The 16,416-nt window shown below is 35.7% G+C and overlaps 1 protein-coding gene across 1 annotated transcript in view; it reads right to left on the reverse strand.

The window, feature by feature from the left end:
- The window catches only part of LOC148950853 (uncharacterized), a 96,523-nt gene that overhangs the window by 41,335 nt on the left and 38,772 nt on the right, over positions 1-16,416 (reverse strand). The window contains exons 8-9 of the mRNA XM_089090932.1: positions 12,531-12,751; positions 7,379-7,535 (exon numbers count right to left, since the gene is read on the reverse strand). Coding sequence (XP_088947058.1) covers positions 7,379-7,535; positions 12,531-12,751 — 378 coding nt within the window. The remainder of the gene's footprint in view (positions 1-7,378; positions 7,536-12,530; positions 12,752-16,416) is intronic.

A 16,416-nucleotide genomic window follows, 5' to 3' on the forward strand; every position in this document is an offset into this window, starting at 1 on the left:
AACGATATATACCCCTAGGGCATAACTTACAACGTCTGCCCCCGGGCCCTGGGGGGTTGTGTCGACACCGGAGTTTTTGTTATCTGACCTTTGAACTATTTTAAACAAAATGGCACTCTCAAAATTTTTATCTGATACAATTGTAGAAAAAGGGGCGTGGGGCTACTTGCCCTCCAATCTCTTTGGACTCTCAAAAACTGAACTAGAACTGTTATTTTCCAAGCAAATGACCCCTCTTTGAAGTTTATACAAGCATCCCTTCCATGAGAACCATATATTCCCTCAGGGCATAACTTACAACGCCTGCCTCCGGGCCCTGGGAGGCTGTGTCGACCTCAGAGTTTTCATTATATGATCTTTGAACTATTTTAAAAAAAATCGCTACCTTAAGTTCTTATTGTATGGGTTTGAGGAAAAAAGGGTGTGGAGGGGGGGTCTAGTGGCCCTCCGGTCTCTTTTGACTCTAGAAAAGTGAACTATAACTTTCAATTTCCATTCAAATTAGCCCTCTCTGAAGTTTATACGAGCATCCCTTCGTTAAAAACCATATATGCCCCCAGGGCATAATTTACAGCGCCTGCCCTGGACCCTGGGGGGTTTTGTCGACATCGGAGTTTTTGTCATATGATTTTTGAACTATTTTTAACAAAATGGCAATCTCAAAATTCTTATCGGATGGGTTTGAGGAAAAAAGGGCGTGGAAGGGGGGGCTAGTTGCCCCTGTCAGGAGACACATGGTTTCCAGCGGTGGCTACATCTTTGCTTGTAGCATTCAGGCTCGTTAGAACTGACATTAATACGGATATATTACTTGTGAAAAATGATAATTTTCTTGCAGAAAAACAATTCCAACGCAGTCCCTCTTCCATTTATATTAGTAAAGACGAATTCACAATGAAATTTTGCTAATACCAAGATTTAGCTATCACTAATTTGAGCCAATTATATTTTTTAGAGATTTCTGATTGGCTGAAAGATCCCATGAAAAATTCTGATTGGTTTTAATTAGCGCTAGCTAATCTTGGTATAGTAAAATATCGTTGTGAATGGTCTAAATCCGAAGACGACTTCTGGTATTAAGATCCCCATCTAATATTAATGCAGACATATTCCTGCCTTTCTGAGTCGCACATTATGAGGGAATTTGTACGATGGAAGAAAACAAGTAGACACAACTTTAAAGGTGTTTTTACGAGTGTAGATATACTTTCATCTGTTGAGTTTCATAACATATATCAGTGTGTCTGATACTTCGTCGTTTTTATTTCCCTGCTAGAGGTACCAAACTTTTTTGCAGTGTAATACCGTGCACCATGTCTCTGCTTCGTTTTCGAGAACAACATTAATTTTCCAAGATAAACTTTTGTGTCGTAATGAGAGGGGAGGTTTCACCCTTTCAGCATACACACTGCACGTTTAACTTTCATTCCGAACACTAACCTACATGAACAAGAAATCCTTTTTCGCTGAGATTTTTTCTATTGGCAGAGGGTCAGTGGGGCTATACCCCTCCCTAACGCTCAAATTTTAAATAAAAACGAATATATCAAATTAAGAATATAACCTCCCCCCATTTTCAATCACAATTGTGGCAGCAGTGATTATTATCATAGGCAGCACAGTAGCGCTGCCTAAGTAAAGAACGATGTTGGCACAATGTATTATGTTTTTTTCTAGACCATGGCACTTCGTATCGCAGGAGTTGTAGAAACTTCGAAAAGGGCTCATTGGATTGGAAATTGGAATGGCTAGTGCCCTTTTTAATAGTCAAAAGTGATTGGAAGGCAACTAACACCCCTTTCACGCCCACCATTCCCCCAAACACATCCAATCAAAATTTTGAGATAGCCATTTTGTTCAACGTGGTTGATTTCCAGATAGAAATTATATTTTTGAGGAAGACACTCCCCCCCCACAGCCCTAGGGGCAACAGTTATAAGTTATGCCCTGGGGGGCATATAAGGTTTTTATAGAAAGCATTGTCGTAGAAACTCCAAAGATGGCTCCTTCAATTGGAAATTCAAAGGACTAACCATCTTTTTAATAGTCGAAATTTATGGAAGGGCAACTAACCGCCCTCCCATGCACTCTTTTCGCCAGAACACATCCATCCGATAGTTTAATATAGCTGCTTATTTTCACACAGTTGACACCTCAGGAACTTCTGTCTTTGAGGATGACAACCCCCTCAGAGCCCCCAGGGCAAGGGTTGTAAGTTATGCCCTGAGGGCATTTAAGGTTTTCATATAAAGCGTTATCGTAGAAACTTCAAAAAGGGCTCATTCGATTGTAAATTGAAAGGGCTAGTTCCTTTTTTAATAGTCGAGAGTGATTGAAGGGCAACTAACCTCGCTATTACGCCCACCATTTCCTCAAATACTTTCAATCAAAATTTTGAGATATTCATTTGTTCAACGTAGCTGAAAGTTCTGGAAATTCAATCTTTGAGGATGACAACTCTCCCCCGCCCCACAGCCCTCAAGGCAAGGGTTGTAAGTTATTCCCTGGGGACATATAAGGTTTTTATAGAAATTTTTTTCTTAGAAACTTCAAAAAGGGCTCATTTGACTGGAAATTGAAAGGGCTAGCGCCCTTTTAATAGTCGAAACTGAATGGAGAGCAACTAACCCCTCTCTCACGCCCACAATTTCCCCAAACACATTCAATCAAAGTTTTGAGATAGCTATTTTGTTCAGCGTAGTTTAAAGTTCTGGAAATTATGTATTTAAGGATGAAAAACCCTTCAGAGCCCCCAGGGCAAAGGAAAGCTATGGCCTGGGGGCATATAAGGTTTTTATAGATAGCGTTGTCGTAGAAGCTTCAAAAGGGGCTCATTTAATTGGAAATTGAGACGGCTAGTACCGTTTTTAATAGTCAAAAGTGATTGGAGGGTAACTAACCCGCTTCTCACGCCCACCATTTCCCCAAACACATCTATTCAAAATTTTCAGATAGCCATTTTGTTCAACGTAATTGAAAGTTCTGGAAATTAGGTCTTTGAGGATGACACTCCCTCCAGAGCCCTCAGGGCTAAGGTTGTAGGTGATGCCTTGGGGGCATATACGGTTTCTATTGAAATCTTTGTCGTAGAAACTTGAAAAAGGGCTCATTGGTAATTCAAAGGGCTAGTGCCCTCTTTAATAGTAGAAAGTGATTGGAGGGCAACTAATCCCCCTCTCACGGTTATTTTGCGCATGTTCATTTTTTAGTATAATTTAAATAAAACGCGTTACACTCAGCATAACTAAAATAAAACATTCCATTGTTCGAACGATTTTAATAGTCGAAAGTGATTAGAACGTAACTAACGCCCCTCTCACGCCCACCATTTCCCCAAACACATCCAATCAAAATTTTGAGATAGACATTTCGTTCAACGTAGTTGAAAGTTCTGGAAATTAGGTCTGTGCCAGCGTTGTCCTAGAAAATTCAAAAAGGACTTATTCAATTGTGAATTGAGAGGGCTATTGCCCTTATTAATAGTCAAAGGCGATCGGAGTGCAAATTCCCCCCACGTCCATCATTTCCCCAAACACTTCCGATCAATATTTTAACATAGCCATTTTCTTGAACGTAGTTGAAGGGTCCGAAAATTATGTTTTTGAGTATGACAACCCCCTCACAGCCCTCAGGACTAAGGTTGTAAGTTAGTCGAACGTGATCAGAGGGCAAATTTTGTTATGGCCATTTTGTTCAGCCCGTCAGAAAGGTCTGGAAATTATGTCTTTGAGGATAATAAATCCTCCCAGCCCTAAGGGCAAGGGTTGTAAGTTATGCCCTGGGGACATATAGCGTTTTTATAGAAAGTGTGAATGTGGTCATATAAACTTTGGAGGTGGCTCATTGGATTGGTAATCAGACGCTCTAGTACTCTTTTTAAGAGTCAAAGTGATCAGAGGACAGCTACCTCCTCCACTCTACACACACGTCGTACTGTCCTGAAATGCGTCTAATAGAAATTTTCAGATAGGCATTCTATTCCAAATGGTCTAAATATCATATAACAAAGCTTTTGGGGTTGAAACAAACCCCAGAGATTAGAGGTAAGGGTTGGAAGTTATGCCCAGAGGGTATTTAAGGTTCTTATGGAAGGGATGGTTGTTTAACTCCAAAGGAGTCTCAGTCTTTCTCCCTGAAAATGACTATGTCTATATAAAACGAACAGAAATTAATCAAAAAATCTTGTTGCACCAAATAAGTTTTTCAAAAAAGTAAAGAACTCCATTAAAACAAAAATGGAAAAAAAATAAAATCAAATAATCTGCCAAGCATACAAATGCCAAAAATTAGTATCAATAAATAAATGAAACCCAAAACAAACAGAAATTAAAATAATTCAAGCTCAAAACGAGCAGAAATTGATCTGAGTAGGATTCCATACCCTATGCTTTCTAAAAGCTAGAATATAATTTGCACTTTACTGAAATAAATTCTTTTAAATTTTTCCACTTTTATAGCTTCAAGAAAACAAAAATTAATTAAGATTTTAAGGAATAGATATCAGCATATGTATATTAAACTGACAATGCACATTTTTTCAGTAAAATCATTCGAATTTTTTCAGTAAAGAACAAATTATATTCTGGCTTTTAAAAAGCATAGGGTTTACAACCCAACTCGGATTAATTTCTGCTAGTTATGAATTTGACTTATTTTAATTTCTGTTAGTTTTGGGTTGCATTTATTTGTTGATACTGATGTGGTAGTTGTATGCTTGGTAAGTCATTTGATTTTATTTTTTTCCATTTTTGGTTTAATGGAGTTCTTTACTTTTTTTTGAAAAACCTATTTTGTGCAAAAAGTTTTTTTTATTAATATTTTAAAAGAGCATTGAAGGAGGAATCAAATGGAGCATTGCCTTCTGACTTCTGTCTTACAATATATGTTCTGTCTGCAACACATGACATCTGCTTTAACTGCCTCAACATTTTTTTCATAATTCTAGTAAATTTCTGAAAAATTATATAATTCTTTATATAGCTCTTGTGAAGAAAACTTCCAGGAAGAAAAGTTAAACTCATCTTTTGGAATTTTCCTTGAATTTTTCAACTTTGAAACATACAAGAGAAGTTAATATTTCGATATGGCATTTTCAACTGCAAAATTTTGGTAGTTTTTATGAAAATTGTTTGCAGATTCGACAACCTCTTTCGGCTCCTAGGCATTCTAGAACATATCAAATTCCTTCTGTTAGTTCTTAAAGGTTTAAATTTTCACTTACATATCAATTACCGTAAATTTAAAATAAGTTGAATGATAAATTTCCAATTGGGTTATCTCAGCAGTCTCAGCAGAAGTTAAGGGGGGAAATATTAAAGATTGTTTTTGATAGATGATGATAGAACATGAGAATTGAGAGATGCTAATTCTATTTTATGGCGTAACCAAGTTCAGACTGCCTGCAGCACCCCACTTACCCCCCCCCACTTGTTTTTATCAACCAGGTTTTCTTTCGTTGTCATCATTACTATAAATAATAATTAATTTTTGTCAGTAGCCTATATCTACCTCCACGAGCTCTGGTCTTCAATGTATGTGAATATTTTTTGTTGTGTTAAGTTGTTAAAAAAAAAGAAGAAGTTGAAATAGTTGACCAGCTGTTTTACTTTTGAATTCGTCAGTAAGACTTTTGACATTTTCTGGATCTCATTTGAAGCCTTTCGAGGGAATACTTTCCCCTCTACTTTCCTCTCTAAGGGAATAATTTTGTCATTTGTGTTATTGACGAAGCAAATAGCACATTATGGGTAGCTGGTGAAAGTCTTGTCACGCATATCAACTAGGGGAGGTCCAAGGCGAAAAAGAGCAAACCTGAGTTGATGTGCAATATTTTGGCATATGGCATAAAATGACATTTAGATACATTGTTTTGGGTTTGGAAAATTAGGTAAATTTAGGTAAATTAGGTAAATTGCATCCACTGCAAATTTATTAATACTTAAATGAATACACCGCAATTCAGTCTGCACAAACCGCAGGAAATACAGATACTACATATATACCAATCGATTCAATACCAGAAGTTACGTGAGAAGATAATTCATAAATCAATACACCGCAAATCAATCTGCACAAACCACAGGAAATACTACCGTATATACCAATCGATTCAACACCAGAAGTTACCTGAGAAGACATCCTTACCTCAAAATAGGGACAGGGTAAAGTAGCTTTGTTTTGGGTATAGAGAAAAGTCCATTTGCTTGAGAATCTGGCCAAGCTTTCTCAAAACCAACCCTACATGAAAGAATTATTGCCCTTTTCAAAGCACGGTAAGACCAGCTTTCACGTAAAATTTTTGAGCTGTAATTATAATCCAATAAAGGTCGAATTAACTCCCAGAAACCCTTAAAAAATTCAACTCAAACCCTCAAGCTGTTCCTATAATAATATAGATACGCGATTCAGACAACCTGGGTACACATGGTTTCTGTCATTCTAAACCCCTACTTCGAATCGGTAATAGATCGGTAATAGAATCGGTAATATATTCTAGTAACTGACGGTGCAATATTTCACAGATCCTGGTAAAACGAATACTACTGTGTGACAGAAGACGTCTCATTAAATAGATCTATGAAACTTCATTTCATAGACACAGGCCTCGTGGACGTAAGACTTCCCTTAAAGCCACATAAATGAAAATGTTTTGAAGAGAAGAGTTAAACTGGGACTCGATACATTATAAAAAAATCTATTTCTCAGTTCATGTATTTTCTACCATCGGCGACTATAACGGTTGATGTGAAAGATTATATGAAGCAAAAAAACTGCAGGACGTAAATCTGCTGACTAGCTTCCACAACAGTAGAATGAGATTCTGATCCTGATTCTGAGATCCTGATAAAAAATTATAGCTTAGTTTTACGAAATTACGAATTCTTTACCAACAAGAGGATTATACCTTAATAGTGTAATTGAGTTCTTTTCCAACTCGTTTTGTAATTTTTTGTCAGTTGTTTCTGTGTTGTATGTTGTGTGTGTTGTTTCTGTGTTGTTATTTGTAGGGGTGGCTCTTTCATTGTATATTCTACTTCCGTGGTCTGTATTACAGACTAGCAATTGTATATATTGGGATGATTATTTTCTTTTCATTCTTTTTTCATTTAAAGTTTTTCTCCTTTTCTTTATGTATTTTTGTTTTAAATTTTTTCTTCTCCACGCTGATGACGCCCTGTTCGATACAGACGAAACACTTATCTCATTATTCTCCTTTTTCTTCCTACTGGCCGTTTCTAGGAAGATTTTGGAAGTTGGACTAAAAAATGGGCAGCTTTAGAGCAGCTTTATGTCGTACTTACAGTAGTAATAGATTTTAAACAGACCTCGCAACCAAATTTCTTTGCTACATCTAACATTTTGTAGAAATCTCATTTACCTCTATCAGTTCTGTTTCCTTTGTTTGTAGTCTTCTCGGTATGAAGAGTCTTATGACTAGAACTGGCAGCTTGCACATTTGCTTGACCGGATGTGACACTCTGAGGTTTAGTTGATTTTGTGCCACGTTTTTTGACCGAAGTTTGACCAACTGACGTCTAAAAGTGACAAGAAGTATTTGCTTAAGTCTCAAGTACAAAGACTGTGGTTCTTAGGACTTAAAAAACACGCATACACACATCATATATTTATATTTATATATATATATATATATATATATATATATATATATATATATATATATATATATATATATATATATATATATATATATATATATTATATATATATATATATATATATATATATATATATATATATATATATATATATATATATATATATATATATATATATATATATATATATATATATATATATATATATATATATATATATATATATATATATATATATATATATATATATATATATATATATATATATATATATGGCATTCTAAGTTCATGATAACACAGTCTTAGCTACTAAAAATATAAAGTTTTTTTTTCAATGTAAACAAAAACTGGTATTTTTACAGTTTTTGAACGTTGCTACCTTTATTTCAAAGACTATAAATAAAGTCATTTTGATTCAGGTGCAGTTCTCTAGAATGAATAAAGGAACCAATATATTTTTAAGTATGTGTTATTTGAGAGACATTCAACTTCCAAATATATTTCTGGTTAAGAAAACTTAACCAGAGAATACTTTATATATATATATATATATATATATATATATATATATATATATATATATATATATATATATACATACATATATATATATATATATATATATATATATATATATATATATATATATATATATATATATATATATATATATATATATATATATATATATATATATATATATATATATATATATATATATATATATATATATATATATATATATATATATATATATATATATATATATATATATATATATATATATATATATATATATATATATATATATATATATATATGGGGCTGGGGCACACACACACACATATATAGCACCGTTATACCGTTACTTTTTGCTAAACCTAGCATAGCACCGTTACCATATAACCTAGAAATGTCCCTTGTTTTTAAATGTCCCATCTGTCTCACTCTTGGACAACTCTTGTTTTAAAATATCTTAAACAGTTCTTCGTTGGTGCTTTATTACCCTATTTTTTACCCTATATTTATTATTACCCTATTCTCGACCGGATATATAATCTCTGGCTAGGTTTCAGTCAGAACTAAGCGTCGGCTGCATTTGTTCCAAACATGAAAAATGAAATGGCCAACACGACAAAAATCCATCACAGAGATGACCAGCACTTTCGGGTCCTTGGGAAAATTTTTATGTCTACATTTTTCAAAGTGTTATTCAACGAAGAAGTTTCAATAATGAGGTTAATTATAAAATGATGCTTCCCACTTGAAACTAGAAACATGTCTAAGAAAAACAGAAAACGATAGAAAAAGAATAGAAAAACATGTCTAAGAAAAATACTTGATAGAACAACATCGGAAAAACCCTTTCTACTTATAATTAATATTCCACTGCAGCTCAAACACTTAAGACTCTCGTTAGTTTATGAAGATAGACCCTTACAACATTCTTGCAATAAACCGAATTTATGGTCGAAGAAGTAAAAAAGTAGCAAAAAAAACCCCAAGAGTGAAAACGAAAGCATTACTCCCGCAAGACAATTAAGAATTTCTCATGCAAAGTTTCCGACCTAACATAGATACAAGAATTTTTATTTTCAAATTTATTTTTATTTTTCTACATAGTCTCCTTGTGACTCTATACACTGTGTATAGGTATGAGAGATGTGAGATGTTGTCTTGGTGAAAAAGGATTTTCTTTTCCTGCAAATGTGGCCGTTTATCGGCCGTTTTCCTGCCTTCAACTTGTCAAGTAAAGATACGCATTACAATCCTGTAATGGTTTCCCCTTTTGAAGAATTAATTAAAAAAAAATTTTTCCACAAAATAAGTTTTTCAAAGAAATTTAGAGAACTCTATTAAACAAAAAATGAGCAAAAATAAAATCAAATAATCTACCAAGCTCGAAACTACCACAAATAAGCATCGACAAATAAATGAAACCCTAAACGAATAGAAATTACAATAAATAACCGAGTCAAACTTAAAACGAGAAGAAATCAACATGAGTAGGGCGCAAACCCCATATGCCTTCCCAAGGCCAGAACAAAATTTACACTTTACTGAAGAAAATATAAATGTTTTTACTTTTATAACTTTAATAAATCCAATAATTTTAACATTTTGATTACTAAATATCAGTATATGTATATTAAACTGACAATGCACATTCATTTGTATTTTGGGGGCAATTGCAATCGAGTGAGCCTGTTTTGAAGTTTCTACGCCTTCTATAAAAGCCTTATATGCCCCCTGGGCATAACTTAAAACCCTTGCCCTGAGGGTTGTGGGGGACTGTCCTCCATAAAAACCTATTTTCTATCTGGAAATCAAATAAGTTGAACAAAATGGCTATCTCACAATTTGGATTGGATGTGTTTGGGGGAAAGATGGGCGTGAGGGGGGGGGGGCTAGTTGCCCTCCAATCCCTTTCGACCATTAAAAAGGGCAGTAGCCCTTTGAATTTCCAGTCGAATGAGCCTGTTTTGAGAGTTTCTACGACAACGCCTTCAATAAAAACCTTATATGCCCCCAGGGCATAACTTAAAACCCTTGCTCTGAGGGTTGTGGGAGAGTGTCCTCCACAAAACATATTTTCTATCTGGAAATCAACTATGCTGAACAAAATGGCTATCTCGCAATTTTGATTGGATGTGTTCGGGGGAATGATGGGCGTGGGGGGAGCTAGTTGCCCTCCAATCACTTTCGACTATTAAAAAGGGCACTAGCCCGTTGAATTTCCAATCGAATGAGCCTGTTTTGAAGTTTCTATGGCAACGCCTTCTATAAAAACCTTATATGCCCCCAGGGAATAAATTAAAACCTTTGCCCTGAGGGTTGTGGGGGAGTGTCCTCCTCAAAAACACATTTTCTATCTGGAAATCAACTACGCTGAACAAAATGGCTATCTCAAAATTTTGAGTGGATGTGGGTGGGGGAATGATTGGCGTGCGGGGGGGCTAGTTGCCCTCCAATCACTTTCGACTATTAAAAAGGGCACTAGAACTCTCGATTTCCAATCGAATGAACCCCTTTTGAAGTTTCTACGACGACCCCTTCAATATGAAACGCCCTGCTTTAAAGAAAAAAAATAATAAACTGTACATTGTGTCAACATTGATATTATATGTCCTCAGGGCAAAACTTAAAACCCTTGCCCCGAGGGTTTTGGGGGTGTGTCCTCCTCAAAAGATATTTTTTATCTTGAAATCAACCACGGTGAACAAAATGGCTATCTCAAAATTCTGATTGGATGTGTTTGGGGGAACGATTGGCGTTGGGGGGGGCCAGTTGTCCTCCTATCACTTTCGAATATTAAAAAGGGCACTAGCCACACCGATTTCCAATCGAATGAGCCCTTTTTGAAGTTTCTACGACAATTCCTTCGATACGAAGTGCCCGGGTATGGAGAAAAAACAAAACAAAATAAACACATTGTGCCCACATCGTTCTTTACTTAGGCAGCGCACATATTCTGCTTTTTTTGGAGCTAGTTCCTTCTTTGCAGTCCTCTATTTTGACTGTGTTTTTGTCTCAGGTGTATAATTGTGTATCCAAGTTTCATCTATAGCAATTAATCGGCGTCAAAACTCGGATTTATTTCGCCTAAACAGCGCTAACAGAGCATAGCAAATGTTCATTCGAACACGCTTTTGGTTTAACGTTAACAAGCGTGGCACTGAACGCGCAGACAGCAGTCTCATACCATAGATCATGATCTAATATGTGACAAACACATTATTTGGATATTTTCGTTGCCTCTGCAATCTCTTACTTTAATCAGCGGTCGTTTAACACCAATTGATGAACTTCGGTGATATTTTCATCAATAGTTACAGTTGTTGGATGTCTTGAACGTTCATCATCTCCAAAGCTCTTACGGCCATGTTTAAATTCAGCTGTCCAAAATTTCACTGTGGTAAAGGACGTTGAAGACGGCTTATTTTTTTTCAAAAACATAAGTTTTATTACAGTTCGATACTCGATTTTTTCCATTTTCACAAAAAACTAACATCGACTCACTCAAACGACTTTCAAATAAACACTGCACAATAAAAATGGCTGGAACTTAAATGTGTTACTCTTTTCAGCTGCACAAGTACATTCCCTGACTTTTATCAACGTGTTCTGCCATCTTCACGTTGAGGTCAGACAGTTTCAGACCACCCTCGTAAGTCTTGTTTACTTTCATAGACAAACCCAGTATGTTTATTCAAATGCATTTGAGACGAACTTTTCTTTTTCAATAATGACCAGAAAGCCCTTTTATGCTCATAAGCTTTTTCAAGTAAACCATACATATGTAGGATCATAGGTCCACCCCTTTGAGGGTAGGGGGATTTCAAAGAAAAAGCTCTATTTTCACAGTACTTCTTGAGTTTTCCAGGAGCCATACAGGGCAGACTCGGAGGAAGGTAGGCGGAGAGAAGATGTACCCTCCCTGTTCCACATGTTCCCTAGCCCTTCATGCATCCTTAATCCCAGAGTGGGAGGACATCTACCCCGCAGCTCATTTGCGGGATGATTGGAGGCTGTTAACGGACGCCCTGTGTGCCTCTTGAGGTACAGGAAGAGCTAAGATCTAAGGTAAGGTAGGGTTCCACATGTTTGCATAAATCCATTCATAATAAACGTAACAGAGCTAAAATTAATCTCATTCCCAAAATACCAATAAATATGGTTCCTGCTACCATAACCTGCTACCATAACATGCTACCATAAACCTGCTACCATAGTTCTAGTGTCTAGGATATATAACAAAGTTATTTAATTTAGTTTTTTAAATTTACATTATGAACCAATTGTTGGGGAGAAATAATAATAAAAAAAAAAAATACTGCAAACCAAATGCATAGCTGAACTTATATGATGAGAGAAACTAAGTTTATCGAAGAGTCTTATGTTGATATTCCAAACCTGTTCCTTCTTAGCAGGATTGGGCAATTCCTGACGTGTGGGGCCATCTTCAACAACCGTTTTTCTTTTCACAGAAGCTGTTGTATCTCGGACATTTACATCTACTGCTTTTGGAAAATCCTCACCAGGAGAAGGAACAGCTGTTTCTTCGTCTTGAAGCAACTGGTGCCTTTCAATAGTAGGGGAAACTTTTCTTTTCTTCACTTCGCATGCCTTGCCGCCTAAAAGAAATATTCTAAATATAAGAAACTTATAATAACGTGGTAGTTACAAATGCATAAACATACAAAGTTGAGACTCAACTCCAAAGTGAAGATCTGGGTGAGATGTAGTTTTTTGCTTCTTTGGGGTTGTTGCGACCTTTCCCCACGATAATTTTAGTTACCACAGTAGGTGAGCTCAGAGTTACTACCCATAAGGGAAGCTTATGGCAGCTCTCAGTTTTATCTCAGCAAATTTTTTGTTCAGATCACTAAACTGATAGCAAAAACAAGTTCAATTCTTTCATAAAAAAAAAGTGAAAGCTAGCTTCTCATTTCTTTTCAACCTTAGCACATACACCAGTAGCTGGTAGCACATACACCAGTGCCACTCCCTATCCTCAGCGAGCACCGAGAGCATCGTTTAGCTTAGAAAATCAAGCACGAGCCCCTTGGATGTCCCAGTTGACAGCCAAGCCTCAGAAAAGGCTTAACTAAAGCCTTTCCTGACAAAATTGCAGAGCCTTAGTCACATATTTTCAACCACGTCGCAAAATTTGGTAAATTCCCAAGTTGCTGGAAACAAGTTTAAATTTGTCCATGTATTAAAGTCCAAATTTTTCCACGTATTGACGTCCGACAGTTTTGTAATTTAAGGAAAACCCCATTACCCATTACCCCATTACCATCACCCATTACCTTGTGCACTTAGTACACACCATCGCAAGCAACATTGAGAAACCAAATGTTTGGCTAAACCTTGTCTTAGTTGATTTCCAAAAAGCTTTTGTCCTGGTTGACAACACCACCCTAATTCGTTCGCTACTGGTTAACTTCAAGCTTGATCCTCTCTTAGTTAATATTGTTATATCGTTTTAAATAGACCTCAAGTTATAAAATACAAAGATATTTCTCTAACCCCCTCTCTGTTTACTCTGGAATTCCTCAAGGAAGCTCATTGGGACAAATCTTATTTATAGTTATGATTAAAGATATTGGTAAGGAATTCCCCAAAGCTGGAAGTACGTGGATGACTTGTCAATCGTTGAAGCATGTCACAGGAATATTATAAGTGACACCCTCGAAATCCTAGCCCATATTTCGGATGAAGCTAAGAACCTAAATATGAAAGTAAATTCCACCAAATCAAATATAATGACGAATAAATTTCTTGAAATCCACTCCCCTTTTCCAAGACCCTATCTCACCCGAATTGCTAGTGAAACATGTTAAACAACTTGGCGTAACAATTTCAAATAATCTTAAGCGGGACATGCATGTTTCAAATATTGTTAAACAAGCGAATGTTTCACTATTCATGTCAAAATTTTAAAGAAAATTTAAAAAATTTCCCTAAAATTATTTACTAAAATTTGTATTTATGATTTGTCAGGCTACTATTGGAATATGCCTGTCCGGTGTGGCATTCTCAACTTTCAAATGAACTTAGTGACAGAATTGAATCAGTCCAAAAGCATTTGCTCAAGATCATCTACAAAGAAAGCAAAATTCCATACTCCTTCCTCCTTAAATCCACAACTATTACCACGTTAAAAGAAAGGAGGGAACAAATGTGTTCGCGTTTTGCCAAATCCACAATTCCTAATCCCCGAACTGAGGAAATCTTCCCCGATTTTCACGACCCCATTAGACCTCAACTCCCCCGCTTATCCTCTTGGCAATCCCAACGTATTCTCCGATCCATGCCGTTACTCAGAGGTTCCGGAAGGTTTATTCCTATTGTTCTGGAGCGCTTTAATAATTACTGATCTGTGTCCTGAACCAAAACTAAATCCTCCGTCCCTTATCGTAATTGATGGTGTTTGGTTGCAATAATCATGCCCACTTTCTTTCTTGTTTTTTTTTTATCTTTGGTAACTTTTATCTTGCCAGTTTGTGATATTGATTTATACTCTATTTCCTTTCTAACCATGTCTTCGGCAAAATCCTTTCTTTAATTGTAAATATTTTATTTTGACATTTCGACAGTAAATTTGAAATTATTTTAAGTGTTTTTTGATTGTACAGTACTTGACTTAGAGTATGGGTTCGACAATTTTTTTCTTTAGCATGTGACAACGTTTTGTCCCCCATCCTTTCTGCTTTTGCCATTAATGGCATAAAGTTCATTTTGTTCTTGAACTTACAATTTTTATTTCTTTTTTTTGCATTAAATTTTCATTAATCATTCTCTTTATACTTGATTGGTGGTTCTTTTACTTTTGTCTTGCTGTAATATTTGTTTCTTTATTTTGCTTTCTCTTTTTGGACATATGAAGCAAATTTGGCTCTATTAGAGCTTGTGATAGCCTTTTGAAAATAAATATTATCTTATCTTTATAAAATTAATATAAAATAAAATAAAATAAATATTATCTATATAAAATAAATATTATCTAAATATAAAATAAATCATTATCTTACCATGTCATCGTCAACTTAATGAACTAATGTTTAAGCTCACCTTAGCTATACAATTCAGTCTATTAGATGTAAATTACAAGCAGTATTTTCGACAGGACCTTTACCACGTCATTTTGAAGCTTGTTAACTTCGCACTAACTAGGCAGAAAAGATTGAACCAAAATATAATCCCTATTAGAATAAAAGTTTACCTAGCCTCCATCGATTGGACATAACAGAAGTTTCAGGAACCATAACTGCACGTTGCTGTCACCTTGTTGGGGCAGGATCTGTTACTGGAGGTTTTTTTCAACCAATGGATCATAAGAGTACTACATTTCGCTTGTTTCGACCTCACCATGGTCTCTATTAAAGCCACAGTAGTTTTTCACAGTCGCTACCGATCCTTCAATTTATGTTTAGTATCTTCAGGGACGGACAAATGTAGCTTTTTTGGCACCGACTTGCCAAGTCGACATCGAATTGCAAAGAAAACAGCAGCAATCCGAGCTTGAAAATTTTTCTAGTTTTTGGTGCCGATTTATAAAATGGCACCAAATTTCATTATGATCATAAAAATAAGTTCTTCCTGAGGTATTTCAATCCTCAATCGTTTCCATCTCTTCTGCAGGAAAATCAGAAGAACTAAATTGAGACAAATCATGCAATTATTGATAAACCATAGTTAACTATTGGTGTACATCATGTTAAGTTTTGAAAATCTCGTGCAAAGGGCACTATTTTTGTGCCACTATCGTTTGTCCACTAAGCTGCTGAAGCTGGTGCCAAAAAAGAAGTGTTTCCGGCCCTTCAGAAGACACAAACCAGCAGTAGTCTTGTTTTGTTAAAGCTGACGTGTGAAGGAGGGTTAAAGATGCAGGATTAAAGAGGGTTAAAGCTGCAGGTTGCGGAGCAGGACAAAAAAGTAATCATAATTATTATTTTTACTTTTGTTTAAGCTGGTGTCAGTTGACATACTATGTCCATGAAAACTCTGATTTAGGAGTCAAACGGTACGGCCTATTTAAGATCCTTACATCCTTAAGATCCTTAAGATCCTATTTAATAGATTTAAGATCCTTAAGATCCTATTTAATATCCTTGCATGGATATTCATGGGCACATGGTTGTCAGTTGATTCTACCTTTACTTTTGTTTAAAAAAAGGAGATAATGGTGCTAGACTGCAAGAATATGCATGGCTGTATCTTTTGCTTATATTATTGAGCCTTCTTAAGAGTGATTATACGATTTCATGGATTGGGTAGCCATTTACAAATATAA

The sequence above is a fragment of the Artemia sp. Qi Xiang Cuo genome, chromosome 6 (assembly GCF_049724085.1).
Source record: "Artemia sp. Qi Xiang Cuo chromosome 6, ASM4972408v1, whole genome shotgun sequence".
In the NCBI taxonomy this organism is placed as follows: Eukaryota; Metazoa; Arthropoda; class Branchiopoda; order Anostraca; family Artemiidae; genus Artemia; species Artemia sp. Qi Xiang Cuo.